The 15,315-nt window shown below is 42.6% G+C and overlaps 1 protein-coding gene across 13 annotated transcripts in view; it reads left to right on the top strand.

Moving 5' to 3' along the window:
- ppfia2 (PTPRF interacting protein alpha 2) overlaps positions 1 to 15,315 on the top strand; it is a 418,215-nt gene that overhangs the window by 312,455 nt on the left and 90,445 nt on the right. For 10 of the 13 annotated variants that reach the window (XM_048548309.2, XM_048548310.2, XM_048548305.2 and 7 more), the window contains one exon: positions 10,427 to 10,489. The exons of 2 other annotated variants lie outside the window; for them this stretch is intronic. In XM_048548309.2, the coding sequence (XP_048404266.1) occupies positions 10,427 to 10,489 (63 nt within the window). Of the gene's footprint in view, positions 1 to 10,351; positions 10,490 to 15,315 lie in introns of those variants that run through there. One more of the 13 variants, XM_048548312.2, reaches the window with a different exon arrangement.

Genomic DNA, 15,315 nt, shown 5'->3' with positions numbered 1-15,315 from the left:
CTACCACAAATGCCTTTCTTCTACCAATTCTCCTGTTAGCAGGGCTTCTCTGTAATTTCATCAATGCAGACTTTAACGTAAACTGCCTTGGTACTTATGATGGGTCTTCTTGGAGAACTTAAGGAGTTTGTGAGAGCCAGGCTTACACTTCTTTATCTCGACAGCTAACGATGGCACTTGGCTGTCTCCCGATTTTCAGAAATACCCTCATCTTTAAACCTGTAATGATATAATAGTAAGTTTTATGTAGGAATAGTTCGATGTTGTCAACACCATCAGATTTAAATCCAATTGGTTTTCTGTATCTAGGTGCTTGTTTTAACTTAATTGGCCAAATTCAAACTTGTCATAACATCAAAGCAAGATTGTTTTGCTTGCCATCTGTAAGGTTTTTTTTTGATACGCGTGTTTCACTTTTGAGGCTCTCTATACTGGCAACCACCAGATACTGCTGACAGACATACATTTTTTAAAAATCCCTAAGCACAAAAAAACTCCCCCCTTAAAGTGGCTATGCACACTTTTTCCCATGATCCTTTTTACCAACAAGTTCTAACTTCCTGCCTTCCAATTCACAAATACTTTGCAAAGAGTTCGGTAATTTTAGAGCATTAGCACCTTCTCGCATGTTCTTACCCAATTCTGTCGTACCAGTTCTTGTCATCACATGGTCTGCACTATACACAACCCCACTGATTCTCCCAGGTTGACCCTTACCTGTTCCATTATCTGCCCAACTGTTGTTCTCTATCTCTCTGGACTCCATCATTTACTCCTCCCCTGTCCCCTCTCGTCATCTTCAACATATGTACCACCTTTCCTAGCCACATTCAGTTTTGAAAAAGGATGACTGGACCCAAAATGTTTGCTCTGCCTTTTCTACACAGATTCTGCCGGACCCTCAGAATTTTCCGAGCAATTTCTACTTTGTTTCTGATCTCCAGGACCCTTAACTCTTTAGTATTTCTATGCCTTAAATTAGATTTGTGATGCTGGTTTACTAGATACTGAACGGGATAGCTCGGCCTCCAGTGTTGCTGACAGATTAAGGGGACTAATCACTGTCTGACAATATTGATATTCCCTGAGGCAGCCAGCACAAGGCTGAAGACAGGGAAAATCAGATCTGCACATAGCATAGCATGTAATCCTATAAGGGATCACTGCTGGCTACTGCCAGAAAAGTATATTTGTTTGAAATAATTAGCCGATGTTTGAAACAGAATGAATGGCAGTGCCGTCAGTCACATCAGTCAGAGCTACAGCCCGCATCCTCCCTTCCCTCACCCAATACTACCACCACCCTTTCTGATAGCCACTGTCACCTTCCTTATTTTAACTATTGATGCCCTACCTTCAGATCACCTCAGTCAAGGTTTTCCACCTCCTGGTTGCACTTACCAGTTACCTTTTCCCCCGATTCTGCCTCCTACCCATCTTTGTTTGAAATTGAGTTTATTCATGAAAATAAGTCTTATACTCAACTCACAGTGGCACAAACCTTGTAAGTTACAGATGGCTTGGCCAGATCCAATATGAACAGTTGAGAGGGATGTCCCAACATCCATTAGTAATGTGGCCAGGGTTGGCTAGAAGAAAGATGTCCTCAGGAAGTTGAGTGTCACTGAAAAGGGACACTTATTGATCGCCAAGTACAGAGTTTGGTCAGCAGTGTTGTAGTCTAAGGTCACCAAGTATGTTGAGGATCTTATCACCAACTGCAAGACCTGTGTCATCAACAATGAGAGCCATTGATACCCGTAACATTACCGATCAGACTGTGTGAACATATAGACACAGATCTGTTTAGAGTGATAGAGTCATACAGTATGGAAACAGACCATTTGGTCCAGCTCGTCCATGCCAACCAGGTTTCCCAAACTAAATTAGACCATTTGCATGCGTTTGGCCCATATCCCTCTAAACCTTGCCGAATCAAGCACCTGTCCAAATGTCTTTTAAATGTTGTAACTGTATCTGCCTCCAGCACTTCCTCTGGCAGTTCATCCTATATATTCGCCACTTTATGTATGAAACTGTTGCCCCTCAGGTCCCTTTAAAATCGTTCTCCACTCATCGTAAGCCAATGCCATCTAGTTTTGAACTCCCCTACCCTAGGGAAAAGACTTTTGCTATTCAGCTTTGCTATGCTTCTCAAAATTTTTTTAAGCCTCGATAAGATCACCCTTCAACCTTCTAAGTTCCAGCGACAAAAGTCCCAGCCTAACCAGCGTCTCATTATAACTCAACTCCTGCAGTCCTGATAACAACCTTATAAATCTTTACAATTCATCAACATCCTTCCTGTAGGGTCATAAGACATAGAGGTGGAAGTAAGGCCATTCAGCCCAACGAGTCCACTCTGCTATTTAAATCATGGCTGATGGGCATTTCAACTCCACTTCCCTACACTCTCCCCGTAGCCCTTGATTCCTTGTGAAATCAAGAATTTATTGATCTCTGCCTTAAAGGCATCTAACGTCCCAGCCTCCACTGCTCTCCGTGGCAATGAATTCCACAGGCCCACCATTCTCTGGCTGAAGAAATGTCTCCTCATTTCCATTTTAAATTTACCCCCTCTAATTCTAAGGCTGTGCCCACAGGTCCTAGTCTCCCCGCCTAACGGAAACAACTTCCCAGCATCCACCCTTTCTAAGCCATACATCATCTTGTAAGTTTCTATTAGATCTCCCCTCAGCCTTCTAAACTGTAATGAATACAATCCCAGGATCCTTAGCTGTTCATCATATGTTAAACTTACCATTCCAGGGATCATAAAGTGTGAAGCTGGATGAACACAGCAGGCCAAGCAGCATCTCAGGAGCATAAAAGCTGACGTTTCGGGCCCAGACCCTTCATCAGAGAGGGGGATAGGGTGAGGGTTCTGGAATAAATAGGCAGAGAGGGGGAGGCGGACCAAAGATGGAAAGAAAAGAAGATAGGTGGAGAGGAGAGTACAGGTGGGGAGGTGTGGAGGGGATAGGTCAGTCCAGGGAAGATGGACAGGTCAAGGAGGTGGGATGAGGTTAGTAGGTAGGAAATGGAGGTGCAGCTTAGGGTGGGAGGAAGCGATGGGTGAGAGGAAGAACAAGTTAGGGAGGCAGAGACAGGCTGGGCAGGTTTTGTGATGCTGTGGGGGGAGGGGACGAACTGGGATGGTTTTGGGATGCGGTGGGGGAAGGAGAGATTTTGAAGCTGGCAGGAACTCCCTACCTACGTCTGTGACACCACCCACGCCCTCCACCTCCTCCAGAACTTGCAATTCCCTGGCCCCCAACACCTCATTATCACCATGGACGTCCAGTCCCTATACACCTGTATTCCGCATGCAGATGGCCTCAAGGCCCTCCGCTTCTTCCTGTCCCGCAGGCCCAACCAGTCCCCCTCCACTGACACCCTCATCCGCCTAGCCAAACTCGTCCTCACCCTCAACAGCTTCTCTTTCAACTCCTCCCACTTCCTACAGACAAAAGGGGTGGCCATGGGTACCGGCATGGGCCCAAGCTATGCCTGCCTCTTTGTAAGTTACAGGGAACAGTCCCTCTTCCGCACCTACACAGGCCCCAAACTCCACCTCTTCCTCCGTTACATTGATGACTGTATCAGCGCCGCCTCTTGCTCCCCAGAGGAGCTCGAACAGTTCATCCACTTCACCAACACCTTCCACCCCAACCTTCAGTTCACCTGGGCCATCTCCAGCACATCCCTCACCTTCCTGGACCTCTCAGTCTCCATCTCAGGCAACCAGCTTGTAACTGATGTCCATTTCAAGCCCACCAACTCCCACAGCTACCTAGAATACACCTCCTCCCACCCACCCTCCTGCAAAAATTCCATCCCCTATTCCCAATTCCTCCGCCTCCGCCGCATCCGCTCCCACGATGAGGCATTCCACTCGCGCACATCCCAGATGTCCAAGTTCTTCAAGGACCGCAACTTTCCCCCCACAGTGGTCGAGAACGCCCTTGACCGCATTTCCCGCAACACATCCCTCACTCCCCGCCCCCGCCACAACCGCCCAAAGAGGATCCCCCTCGTTCTCACACACCACCCCACCAACCTCCGGATATAACGCATCATCCTCCGACACTTCCGCCATCCACAATCCGACCCCACCACCCAAGACATTTTTCCATCCGCACCCTTGTCTGCTTTCCGAAGAGACCACTCTCTCCGTGACTCCCTTGTTTGCTCCACACTGTCCTCCAACCCCACCACACCCGGCACTTTCCCCTGCAACCGCAGGAAATGCTACACTTGCCCCCTCACCTCCTCCCTCACCCCTATCCCAGGCCCCAAGATGACTTTCCATATTAAGCAGAAGTTCACCTGCACATCTGCCAATGTGGTGCACTGTATCCATTGTACCCGGTATGGCTACCTCTACATTGGGGAAACCAAGCGGAGGCTTGGGGACTGCTTTGCAGAACACCTCCGCTTTATTCGCAATAAACAACTGCACCTCCCAGTCGTGAACCATTTCAACTCCCCCTCCCATTCTTTATATGACATGTCCATCATGGGCCTCCTGCAGTGCCACAATGATGCCACCCGAAGGTTGCAGGAACAGCAACTCATATTCCGCTTGGGAACCCTGCAGCCCAAAACCAGCCCAGTTCTTCCCCTCCCCCCACTGCACCACACAACCAGCCTGTCTCTTCCCCTCCCCCCACTGCATTCCAAAGCCAGCCCAGCCTGTCTCTGCCTCCCTAACCTGTTCTTCCTCTCACCCATCCCTTCCTCCCACCCCAAGCTGCACCTCCATTTCCTACCTACTAACCTCATCCCACCTCCTTGACCTTCTGTCTTCCCTGGACTGACTATCCCTTCCCTACCTCCCCACCTCTACTCTCCTCTCCACCTATCTTCTTTTCTCTCCATCTTCGGTCCACCTCCCCCTTTCTCCCTATTTATTCCTGAACCTTCACCCCATCCCCCTCTCTGATGAAGGGGCTAGGCCTGAAACGTCAGCTTTTGTGCTCCTGAGATGCTGCTTTGCCTGCTGTGTTCATCCAGCTTCACACTTTTATTATCTTGGATTCTCCAGCATCTGCAGTTCCCATTATCACATCACATTCCAGGGATCATCCATGTGAATCTCCTCTGGACACGCTCTAGGGCCAGTATGTCCTTCCTGAGGTGTGGGGCTCAAAAGTGGACACAGTATTCTAAATAGGGCCTAACTAGAGCTTTATAAAGTCTCAGAAGTACATCACTGCTTTTATATTCCAACCCTCTTGAGATAAATGGCAACATTACATTCGCTTTCTTAATCACGGACTCTACCTGCAAGTTAACTTTTAGAGAATCCAGGACCAACGTACTTCTGCTTTATGAATTTTCTCACCGTTTAGAAAATAGCCCAAGCCTGTATTCATTTTTCCAAAGTGCAAAACCTCGCATTTGCTCACGTTGAATTTCATCAGCCATTTCCTGGACCACTCTCCTAAACTGTCTAAATCTTTCTGTAGCCTCCCCCCCTCCTCGGTACTACCTGCCTGTCCACCTATCTTTGTATCATCGGCAAACTTCGCCAGAATACCCCCGTCCCTTCATCCAGATCTGGGCGACCAGAACTGAACACAGTACTCCGAAAGTAGCCTCACCAGTGTCCTGTACAGCTGCAACATGACATCCCAACTCCTATACTCAATGCTCTGAGCAATGAAAACAAGCCTGCCAAATGCCTTCTTCACAGTCTGTCTACCTGTGGCACCACCTTCAAGGAACTACGTACCTTAACCCTTAGGTCTCTCTGTTCGACAGCACTCCCCAGGGCAATGCCATTAACTGTGTAAGCTCTGCCCTTGTTTTTCTGACCAAAATGCAAAACCTTGCATTTATCTAAATTAAACTTCATTTAATTTAAATTTAACCTCAGCCCATTGGCCCAGCTGTTGTACTCTTAACCTTCTTCACTCCCCACTATACCACCAATTTAGGTGTCATTCACAAATTTACCAATCATGATGAAGGGCTTACGTTATTGCATCAAATATTGTTCCAATGAATAGAGGTTCAGAAGCTGCTGCCATGACTAGGGATGGGTTTACCCAAGCCTTATATAAGACATTTCCAGGGCCTGGTATCTCTGATGTGGTCATTTCAAATGATGGGCTGCAGTTTGCTAATGAGTGTTTCAGCCAATTTGCAGCTAGTTCTGGACTTGAATATGTCACAAGCTGCCAAGGTACCTACAATCAAATGGGGAAATGAACTTCCAGTCAGGACAGTTAAGTCACTCTTGAAAATAAATATTAACTTCTTTACGTCAGTGCGAATTTTTGATGGTCCAGCACCATGAGAATTGCTGATGGGCAGGAAGATGAAGATTCAACTCCCAATCTTACCAACATTAATATCAATAGGACTATCAAGACATATAGCTTAAGCATCAGTTGCATTGTGCACAACAGGCCTCATACTTCAATAGGTGCCAACATGCAAGATGGTTGTGACATTTAGGAAAGGGCAACACATGTGGTTCAGAGATGTGAATTGAAAAGGTACATTAATCTGAGGAGTTGCAGACTGTCAGAGATCACATATTGTTCACAGTATTAATGTGTTATAAAAAGAAGCTGCAGGAATCTGACCCCATTATAGTTAATCATCCATTACTGATTAGTTGACACAAAGTTAATGGGGATCTTGAAAATTCAAGGGTACTGCAGGCCTCACACTGTCAGAAAGTTAATCAGATTAATTGTTTTCTGCCCAGTAAACTAGAAGTCTTCCATTTCCACAGAGAATTCCATGAGAACAGTGAAAACTCCAGATTGTCTTAAATTGAAAAATCAGAGACTTTGAGCAGATAGGGGAGTGGCAAATATAGTTGTATACAAGAATGTATAAGAGTAATAATGTGAAAAATTGCTTGATGAGAAATATTGTATGTGAATGTGGAAGTGTTACTTGTGCCGTAACCACCACTCATTATGATGATGTAATATTGAATTGTAGGCATAGCTATTCAGGATCCTGAAAGAATAAGCCGTAACATTTGGTCTTTCTCAAAATCCCTACTACAACATCTACGATACCAATGTAATGTGTAACTAGTTCCAAACATGCAATGATCTATATCATGTAAAGTACAAGACATCTCTAATTAGACCAAGAAGTTTTTTTTTCTCTACCACGCTGTACCATACAGGATCTGTACTTCCATTCACTTACAGAGGATGGAGATCACCATTTAGTGTTTGCACCTTGCCAGTTCAATGATAAAAGGACCCAAGACCAACAATGAAATGTACCTTGGATCTATTTTTATCAGTGGCAGAATCATTCCTTACATCCTCATTGCATGTTACTGTGCACAAATTAATCTGAACTTATATTTCCTCTTTCATATGGAAACTTTGTCTATCAGAGATTTTTAGACATATACTGCTAATATTTGCCTTTCTGAATTTTTGTGAAGTGATGGGGAAATGCATAATGTGTTAAATTAATTAGACTCCAATTTGTTGGCATCTCCATCCTTATTAATAACAAATTGCTTGTGTTTTTATGTGAGAAACACAGGTATTGACGTTCACAAGGCTTCAAATAGTGTCGATCTCTTCGTCAGTTGAGAAATAAGACACTGAAGAATGGGGAAGTGGTTTCGTGAAGTACCCAATTTTTGCACTAGTTTTGATGGAAGATCTGTGGAAACCCCTGAGAAACAGTGGAAAGGCAGTAATCCCAAGAATATGTTCCTACATACTTCTGTAGCTTCTTTTGCCCATATTGTCGTTCCTTTCTTAAAAATAACTATTATTGCAGGTGAACTTGCATGAATGCATGTACCACTTCACCTGTATTAAAATTATTCATTTGTGAGCCTGATAGTGAATGTTGATGAGCTTATTGATAGGATATAACATCAGATCTAAGTCCAGTTTTATCCTTTGATGTCTTCTGCATCTGACGGACAACACTAAATAATTATTGAATAACAAGATCTTTAACACAGAATGCTGAGGCTAATTCTTATCCTATTATTTTATTAAGAGTAATACCACAGTACATTTTGTGTATTTGATAATAGTTTGAATTTGAGTTAGGACCAAAACACCCAGTAGAATTCGGTTTGTGTTTTCTTTTCGTTAGTTACATTTTTAACATATTTAAGAACTTTCTTCCCTCTTCCAACTCTGTTTTAATATCTTTTATTGAGTGTACACATTTTCAGGTTGTAGACCCTGTTCTCAATGCTCCCAAAAAAGCAGCTTTTGAAATGCATATTAACTGTCTTATCAATGTAATATGCAAAATAAAATTATTTATTTAAATCTTAGATGTTATTAGGAAGAATACAAACAGGATATATTTTAGCCTACCATGAACTTTAGTTGCAAGCAGACTAGAGATTTGATATCATGATGTCTGATCAAGTGTTAACTGATCATATGCTCTTGGATCATGTCATATTGGTAGTGTAATGCAGTTACCTTGAAGGCTGGATCCTTTATGGTTGGGCAGTTCTACTTATAGATTTGTGCGAAGTGTTATTGTGTATGAAGTTTCAATAATGGGATGACTACTTGAGCTGATGGAGAGCTAAAATTGAGGACTTGGAATAAAAAATATGGTTATGATTTGATGTGAGGAAGCCATAGGTGGAGGGAACATTGATTCCCTCTGCAGCTAATACTAAGACATTGGAGATATGCTGGTAACTAATAACAATTATATTCAAACTCAAGGTCCTTTTTTTATTCATGGAATATGGTACTACTGACAAGGCCAGCATTAATAGCCCTTGAGAAGACCTTCTTGAAACATTGTGGTCCGTACAATGACAGTATTGCCAACTGTACGGTTAGTTTGGGAGTTCTGGGACTTTGACCCACAAATATAAAATAAAACCCTGGCAGTATATAGTGAATGCAGGATGTTGTGTAACTTGAAGAAGAACTTATATGTGGGGAAATTCCCATGAGGCTGCTATTCTTGTTCTTCTGTGTAGTAGAAATTATGGATTTGGGAGGGACTGTTGAAGAAACCTTGACAAATTACTGTGCAGTGTATTTATTGCTTATTGTAGATCAATTTCTCACACTGATTCCAGTTAGCACCACTGAGGTACAATGGCGGATCATAAGTTGATATCTTGTTTTACATTGCTAACGGTACCACTGAAAATAGATATAGGACATGGTAAACAAGGCCATGATTTTCTATTGCCGACAATGGTAAATTGTGCTAACATTCTCGGGTAGGTATTAACTGAAGTTTCACTACAAAGAGGCAATTATGAAAACTGTCGTGTGGTTTAATTAGGAGATATAAGTTTGAAAAATTTTATTCTGAAACAATGTAACAGAAGATTGAGTCCAATATTATGCTTTAACTCACTGAAGGTTATCAGCTCTTTTACATTATAACACAAAGTCAGAATCTGCACCCCTTAACTTTTTCATTTATCTGAAATATGTAATTAATGCTGAAAAATCCTTGAATCAATAGTAAAATCTTTTCATGCACTTGCACTGTGACAGTGGGTAATTCTTTTAAACAAGTGCGCTGAAATTAAGTCGACAACTTACACCTTGCAACCTAAATATTTGAATGCATCAAATCTTCCTGAAATGCATCCCAAAATGAATTTGTTTAGTGCCTACAGTTCACAAAACCATGTTTGCTAATTGCCTACAACCACATCAGAAAAGATACCAATCATTTAATTTTAAGTGTAAAGGAAATCTTTTTATCAGAAGTCCTTGAAATTGTTGATGGTTTGCTTCTGAGGAATTTAGGTATTGAAATAACATTAGATGTTTTGTTGTAAAATATTTCTACAGCCAGAATGCGCGTAAAGCATATCTAAGGCAACAAAACAAACTCATTAGTCTAATAGATATGCAGATTCAATCCAGAGCATGGATTTGTAAACCTAAGGCATGTTGCAGGTTTTGGAAATGTTTTGAAGGTCAAAGTAGTTCCTGCAAGACAGAAGAGTTTACAATGTGAATTGAAGAGTCCAGGATCTTCAGTCAATACTATTCATCAATAGTAGATAAGAGTAAGGGTGGAATGCATAATAGTTTAATCTCAAAATTTATCAAACTCCTAACACACACATTTCAGAAATATCCCATGCTCTGCCTCTAAAACCTTAGTGTAGCTGATAAAACTGTGCCTCGTTTAGCAGCAAAATTATTTTGAAAGTTTTGATAAAATATTTCTATTTATGTTTTTTTTATTTCCTGTTCATTATTCCCATGCAACAAAACTCGAGTGTAACAGTAATTGATTTCATGAATATATACTATGCAGAGCATGAACATGTAGGGAACTTGCTCATTTTAGCAAAGAGGCTATTGTTCTCATTATGATGCTATACGCTATTGGCTTACAGTGGTGCTGCCTTTCTTCTTTAATACTGCTTGCCTCACGTGGATTGTCATTGGTTCTCTGTGGGCTTTTTAATTAGCCTTCAGGAAATGTCTGGGTGACCCATGAGGAAATGGAAAACTTAACATCTGCTACAAGAATGGTTAGTCTCCACTTTATTGCTCTATTTGCATTGAAGAAGATTTGCTTGGCTATGACACAATTCGGTGCTTGCACGTTTTAAGTCTGTTCTTGATAGAAAGACTTCATTTCCAAATCTCTTTGATTTGTAGTTTATAAATGGAAATATGTCAACTTAGTATACTTTTGGATAATATAATTGAAAAAGCTACATATTAAAAGTAATCATTCACTGCCCTCAGCTGATGCAATCTTACCTTCCCTTCTCTTATCGAGGGATTAGAAACATTTGCATCATAACTCTGTAGACTAAAAGCAAACTAAAGAGATTTGTTAGGGGGCTTGTGAAAATTTCTGTGTAATTTTAATATTTGTCTGAGTTATACTGTACCATTCAGTTATCTTTTTAGAATAACAATTGGTCCAATATATTTTCAATGAGAATACAATCAAAATATTGATGTGAAAAGTCTTTCATTATCTTGTATTTGCCTTCTCTGAGTTATTTTTATATGCTTTCAATTTGAACTAAAAATTAGATCTTTTAAACCCATATGAATAACATATAATGTTCATTATAATTATGTGCAATTTTCATTTTCAGTTACCTTTTTCTACTGTTTATTAGTGTACTGTTATTTGCTATGTGATCACCTTAGCCTGCAAAATCCCTTTGAGTAATTACCATTCCTTTAGCAGTACAGTGTAGACTTTGGCTTTTCTGCATTTTGTCCAGTGAAGCAATGAATACAAAGGAAGAATCAGATTTTAACACATTCCCAATTTTGGTTTCCTGGCTTGCATAAATACAAAACCCTTCAAAAGTGTCAACACAAATATTTTGCTATTGCCATCCTAATAATTTCACTATGTATCTTTTTACAATCATACTACATTTTACTTCAAAAGAACTGCAGATGCTGTAAATCAGAATCAAAAGCAGAAATTGCTGAAAGAGCTCAGCAGTTCTGGCAGCATCTGTGGAGAGAATCAGAATTAACATTTTGGGTCGAATGACTCCTCAGAACCAGAGCTTTACCAGCAATTTCTGTTCATGTGTATGGATAGGTTTTCTGATTAGGCTTTTAGATTATGCAGACTTTATCTCGGGTGACAGAAGAAACGTGGCTGAATCTTGATTCAATAAGTGTTGGCTGAATAGTGGTTTCCATTCTGTAGCACCTTCCTTAACAGTAGCATTGAAAGGCGATAAAGTAAAACAAGCAGGTTCAACACAAGACTACAGATACTGACAATAATACCCCCGTGGTGCAAGTCGGTTGAAGGACAGCTGCTTGTCGAAACTTAAGTTAAAATGGTAGATTTTGTCTGTGTTTCTTCATCAACAATTTACTGGTTTATTATAGAATTCTTATAGATGTAATACTCTAAGATAAATAAGTCCCCAAGGCCTGATGGGATTTATCCAAGGATTCTGTGGGAAGCGAGGGAAGAGATTGCAGGACCTTTGGCCTTGCTGTTCACGGTTATAGTGCCAGAGGATTGGAGAGAGGCAAATGTCATTACCTTGTTCAAAAAAGGGAATAGGGATAACCCCGGGAATTACAGGCCAGTTAATCTTACATTAGTGGGTGTACAAATTATTGGAAAGGGCTTTGAGAGATAGAATTTATGATCACTTGGAAAGGCAGAGTTTGATTTGTGATAGTCAGCATGGATTTGTGAGGGGTAGATCATGCCTCACAACCATATTGAATTCTTTGAAGAGGTGATCAAGCACATGGATGAAGATAGAGCAGGGGATGTGGTATACCTGGATTTAAGTAAGGTGTTTGATAAGGTTCCCCATGGTCATGCAGAAAGTAAGGAGGCATGAGATAAGGGGAATTGTGGCAGATTGGATTCAGAATTGACTGACCCTTAGAAGACAAAGGGTGGTATTGGACAGAAAATAATCAATGTGGTGCTCAGTTCTGAATGGTGTACCACAAGGATCTGGGTCCTCTTCTATTTGTGATTTTTGTAAATGATTTGAATGAAGGAGTGGAAGGGTGGATTAATAAGTTTGCGGACAATATGAAGATAGGTTGAGTTGTTGATCATTCAGAGGGCTGTTCTAGGTTACAAAAGGATATTGAAAGGATGCAGAGCTGGACTGAGAAGTGGCAGGTGGAGTTTAACCCTGAAAAGTGTGTGGTGATTCATTTTGGAAGGACAAACTTGAAAGCAGAATACAGGGTTAACGGAAAAATTTTTGGCAGTGTGGAGGAGCAAGGGAGCTTGGGTTCATGACCACAGTTCCCTGAAAGCTGCCACCCAGGTGGATAGAGTTGTTAAGAAGGCGTATGGCATGTTAACTTTCATTAATAGAGGGATTGAGTTCAAGAGCTGTGAAGTTATGCTCCAGCTGTACAAAAGCCTGGTTCGGCCACATCTGGAGGTTGTGTCCAGTTCTGGTTGCCTCATTACAGGAAAGATGTGGAAGTGTTGGAAAAGGTGCAGAGGAGATTTGCCAGGATGTTGCCTGGAATGGAGGGTGGGTCTACAAGGAAAGGTTAAGAGAGCTAGGGCTTTCTCTTTAGAACGACGAAGGATGAGAGGTGACTTGATAGAGGTGTACAAAATGATCAGAGATATAGATAGAGTGGACAGCCAGACGCTTTTTCCTAGGGTGGAGGTAGCTGTTATGAGGGGGCATAGTTTTAAAGTGCGTGGAAGTAGATATAGGGGAGACGTCAGAGGTAGGTTTTTTACTCAGAGTGACAAAGGCGTGGAATGTATCACCAGAGAGGGTAATGGAGTCGGCCTCATTAGGGGCATGTAAGCAGCTATTAGATAGGCATATGGATGATAGTATAAGATGGGGTGAAGGTTAGGAAGACCTTAGGATTAGGGTAAAAGTTTGGCACAACGTCATGGACCGAAAGGTCTGTACTGTGCTGTACTGTTATATGTTCTATGTTACTCTTGTAATTTTTTAATAGAACTGTCAATGCCATAAGTCTGAAAATATTATAAACAGACACAACTGTGTTGGTGAGAGATAATGGGAACTGCAGATGCTGGAGAATTCCAAGATAATAAAATGTGAGGCTGGATGAACACAGCAGGCCAAGCAGCATCTCAGGAGCACAAAAGCTGACGTTTCGGGCCTAGACCCTTCATCAGAGAGGGGGATGGGGAGAGGGAACTGGAATAAATAGGGAGAGAGGGGGAGGCGGACCGAAGATGGAGAGAAAAGAAGATAGGTGGAGAGAGTGTAGGTGGGGAGGTAGGGAGGGGATAGGTCAGTCCAGGGAAGACGGACAGGTCAAGGAGGTGGGATGAGGTTAGTAGGTAGCTGGGGGTGCGGCTTGGGGTGGGAGGAAGGGATGGGTGAGAGGAAGAACCGGTTAGGGAGGCAGAGACAGGTTGGACTGGTTTTGGGATGCAGTGGGTGGGGGGGGAAGAGCTGGGCTGGTTGTGTGGTGCAGTGGGGGGAGGGGACGAACTGGGCTGGTTTAGGGATGCAGTAGGGGAAGGGGAGATTTTGAAACTAGTGAAGTCCACATTGATACCATATGGCTGCAGGGTTCCCAGGCGGAATATGAGTTGCTGTTCCTGCAACCATCGGGTGGCATCATTGTGGCACTGCAGGAGGCCCATGATGGACATGTCATCTAGAGAATGGGAGGGGGAGTGGAAATGGTTTGCGACTGGGAGGTGCAGTTGTTTGTTGCGAACTGAGCGGAGGTGTTCTGCAAAGCGGTCCCCAAGCCTCCGCCACAACCATTTCCACTCCCCCTCCCATTCTCTAGATGACATGTCCATCATGGGCCTCCTGCAGTGCCACAATGATGCCACCCGAAGGTTGCAGGAACAGCAACCCATATTCCGCCTGGGAACCCTGCAGCCATATGGTATCAATGTGGACTTCACCAGTTTCAAAATCTCCCCTTCCCCTACTGCATCCCTAAACCAGCCCAGTTCGTCCCCTCCCCCCACTGCACCACACAACCAGCCCAGCTCTTCCCCCCCCACCCACTGCATCCCAAAACCAGTCCAACCTGTCTCTGCCTCCCTAACCGGTTCTTCCTCTCACCCATCCCTTCCTCCCACCCCAAGCCGCACCCCCAGCTACCTACTAACCTCATCCCACCTCCTTGACCTGTCCGTCTTCCCTGGACTGACCTATCCCCTCCCTACCTCCCCACCTACACTCTCTCCACCTATCTTCTTTACTCTCCATCTTCGGTCCGCCTCCCCCTCTCTCCCTATTTATTCCAGTTCCCTCTCCCCATCCCCCTCCCTGATGAAGGGTCTAGGCCCGAAACGTCAGCTTTTGTGCTCCTGAGATGCTGCTTGGCCTGCTGTGTTCATCCAGCCTCATTTTATTACAACTGTGTTGGTATCTGTAGAAAAACAGAGAAATCAAAATTCTGATACAAGGCTGCAGATTAAGATATTCACAGGTGTTGACTGACCTGCCATGCATGTTCAGCCTTTTCAGATTTTTTTTTGATTACTAATTCATAGGGATTTAATTTGCTACATACACAGTGGTCGACAAGGTACATGACATTTTTTACACAAGTTTAAATATAGCCACATCATGGCTAAAAACTGTTTTAAAACAGCACGAGAAAAAATATTATGTAAAAAATTTGTAACAGCAAATAAAACAAAGTCTTGAACCCAGTCTGCTTGAAGAATTATTACTTAAAGTTTGACCTTCAAAAACCTAAAAATCTGTCACAGGAAAACATGAAGTCAACTTGTGTTGTCACCGCATGCTAATCATTTTCTACTATTGTGTAATCAAATATAGACGCACAAGACAAGCCACTGCATAAATTTAAAATCTGGTTAAAATCAATGTGTAACGATAATTTAAATGAGCCTTACCAT

The sequence above is a fragment of the Stegostoma tigrinum genome, chromosome 18 (genome assembly GCF_030684315.1).
Source record: "Stegostoma tigrinum isolate sSteTig4 chromosome 18, sSteTig4.hap1, whole genome shotgun sequence".
Lineage (NCBI taxonomy): Eukaryota > Metazoa > Chordata > Chondrichthyes > Orectolobiformes > Stegostomatidae > Stegostoma > Stegostoma tigrinum.
This window is presented reverse-complemented; position numbering and strand designations above follow the sequence as displayed.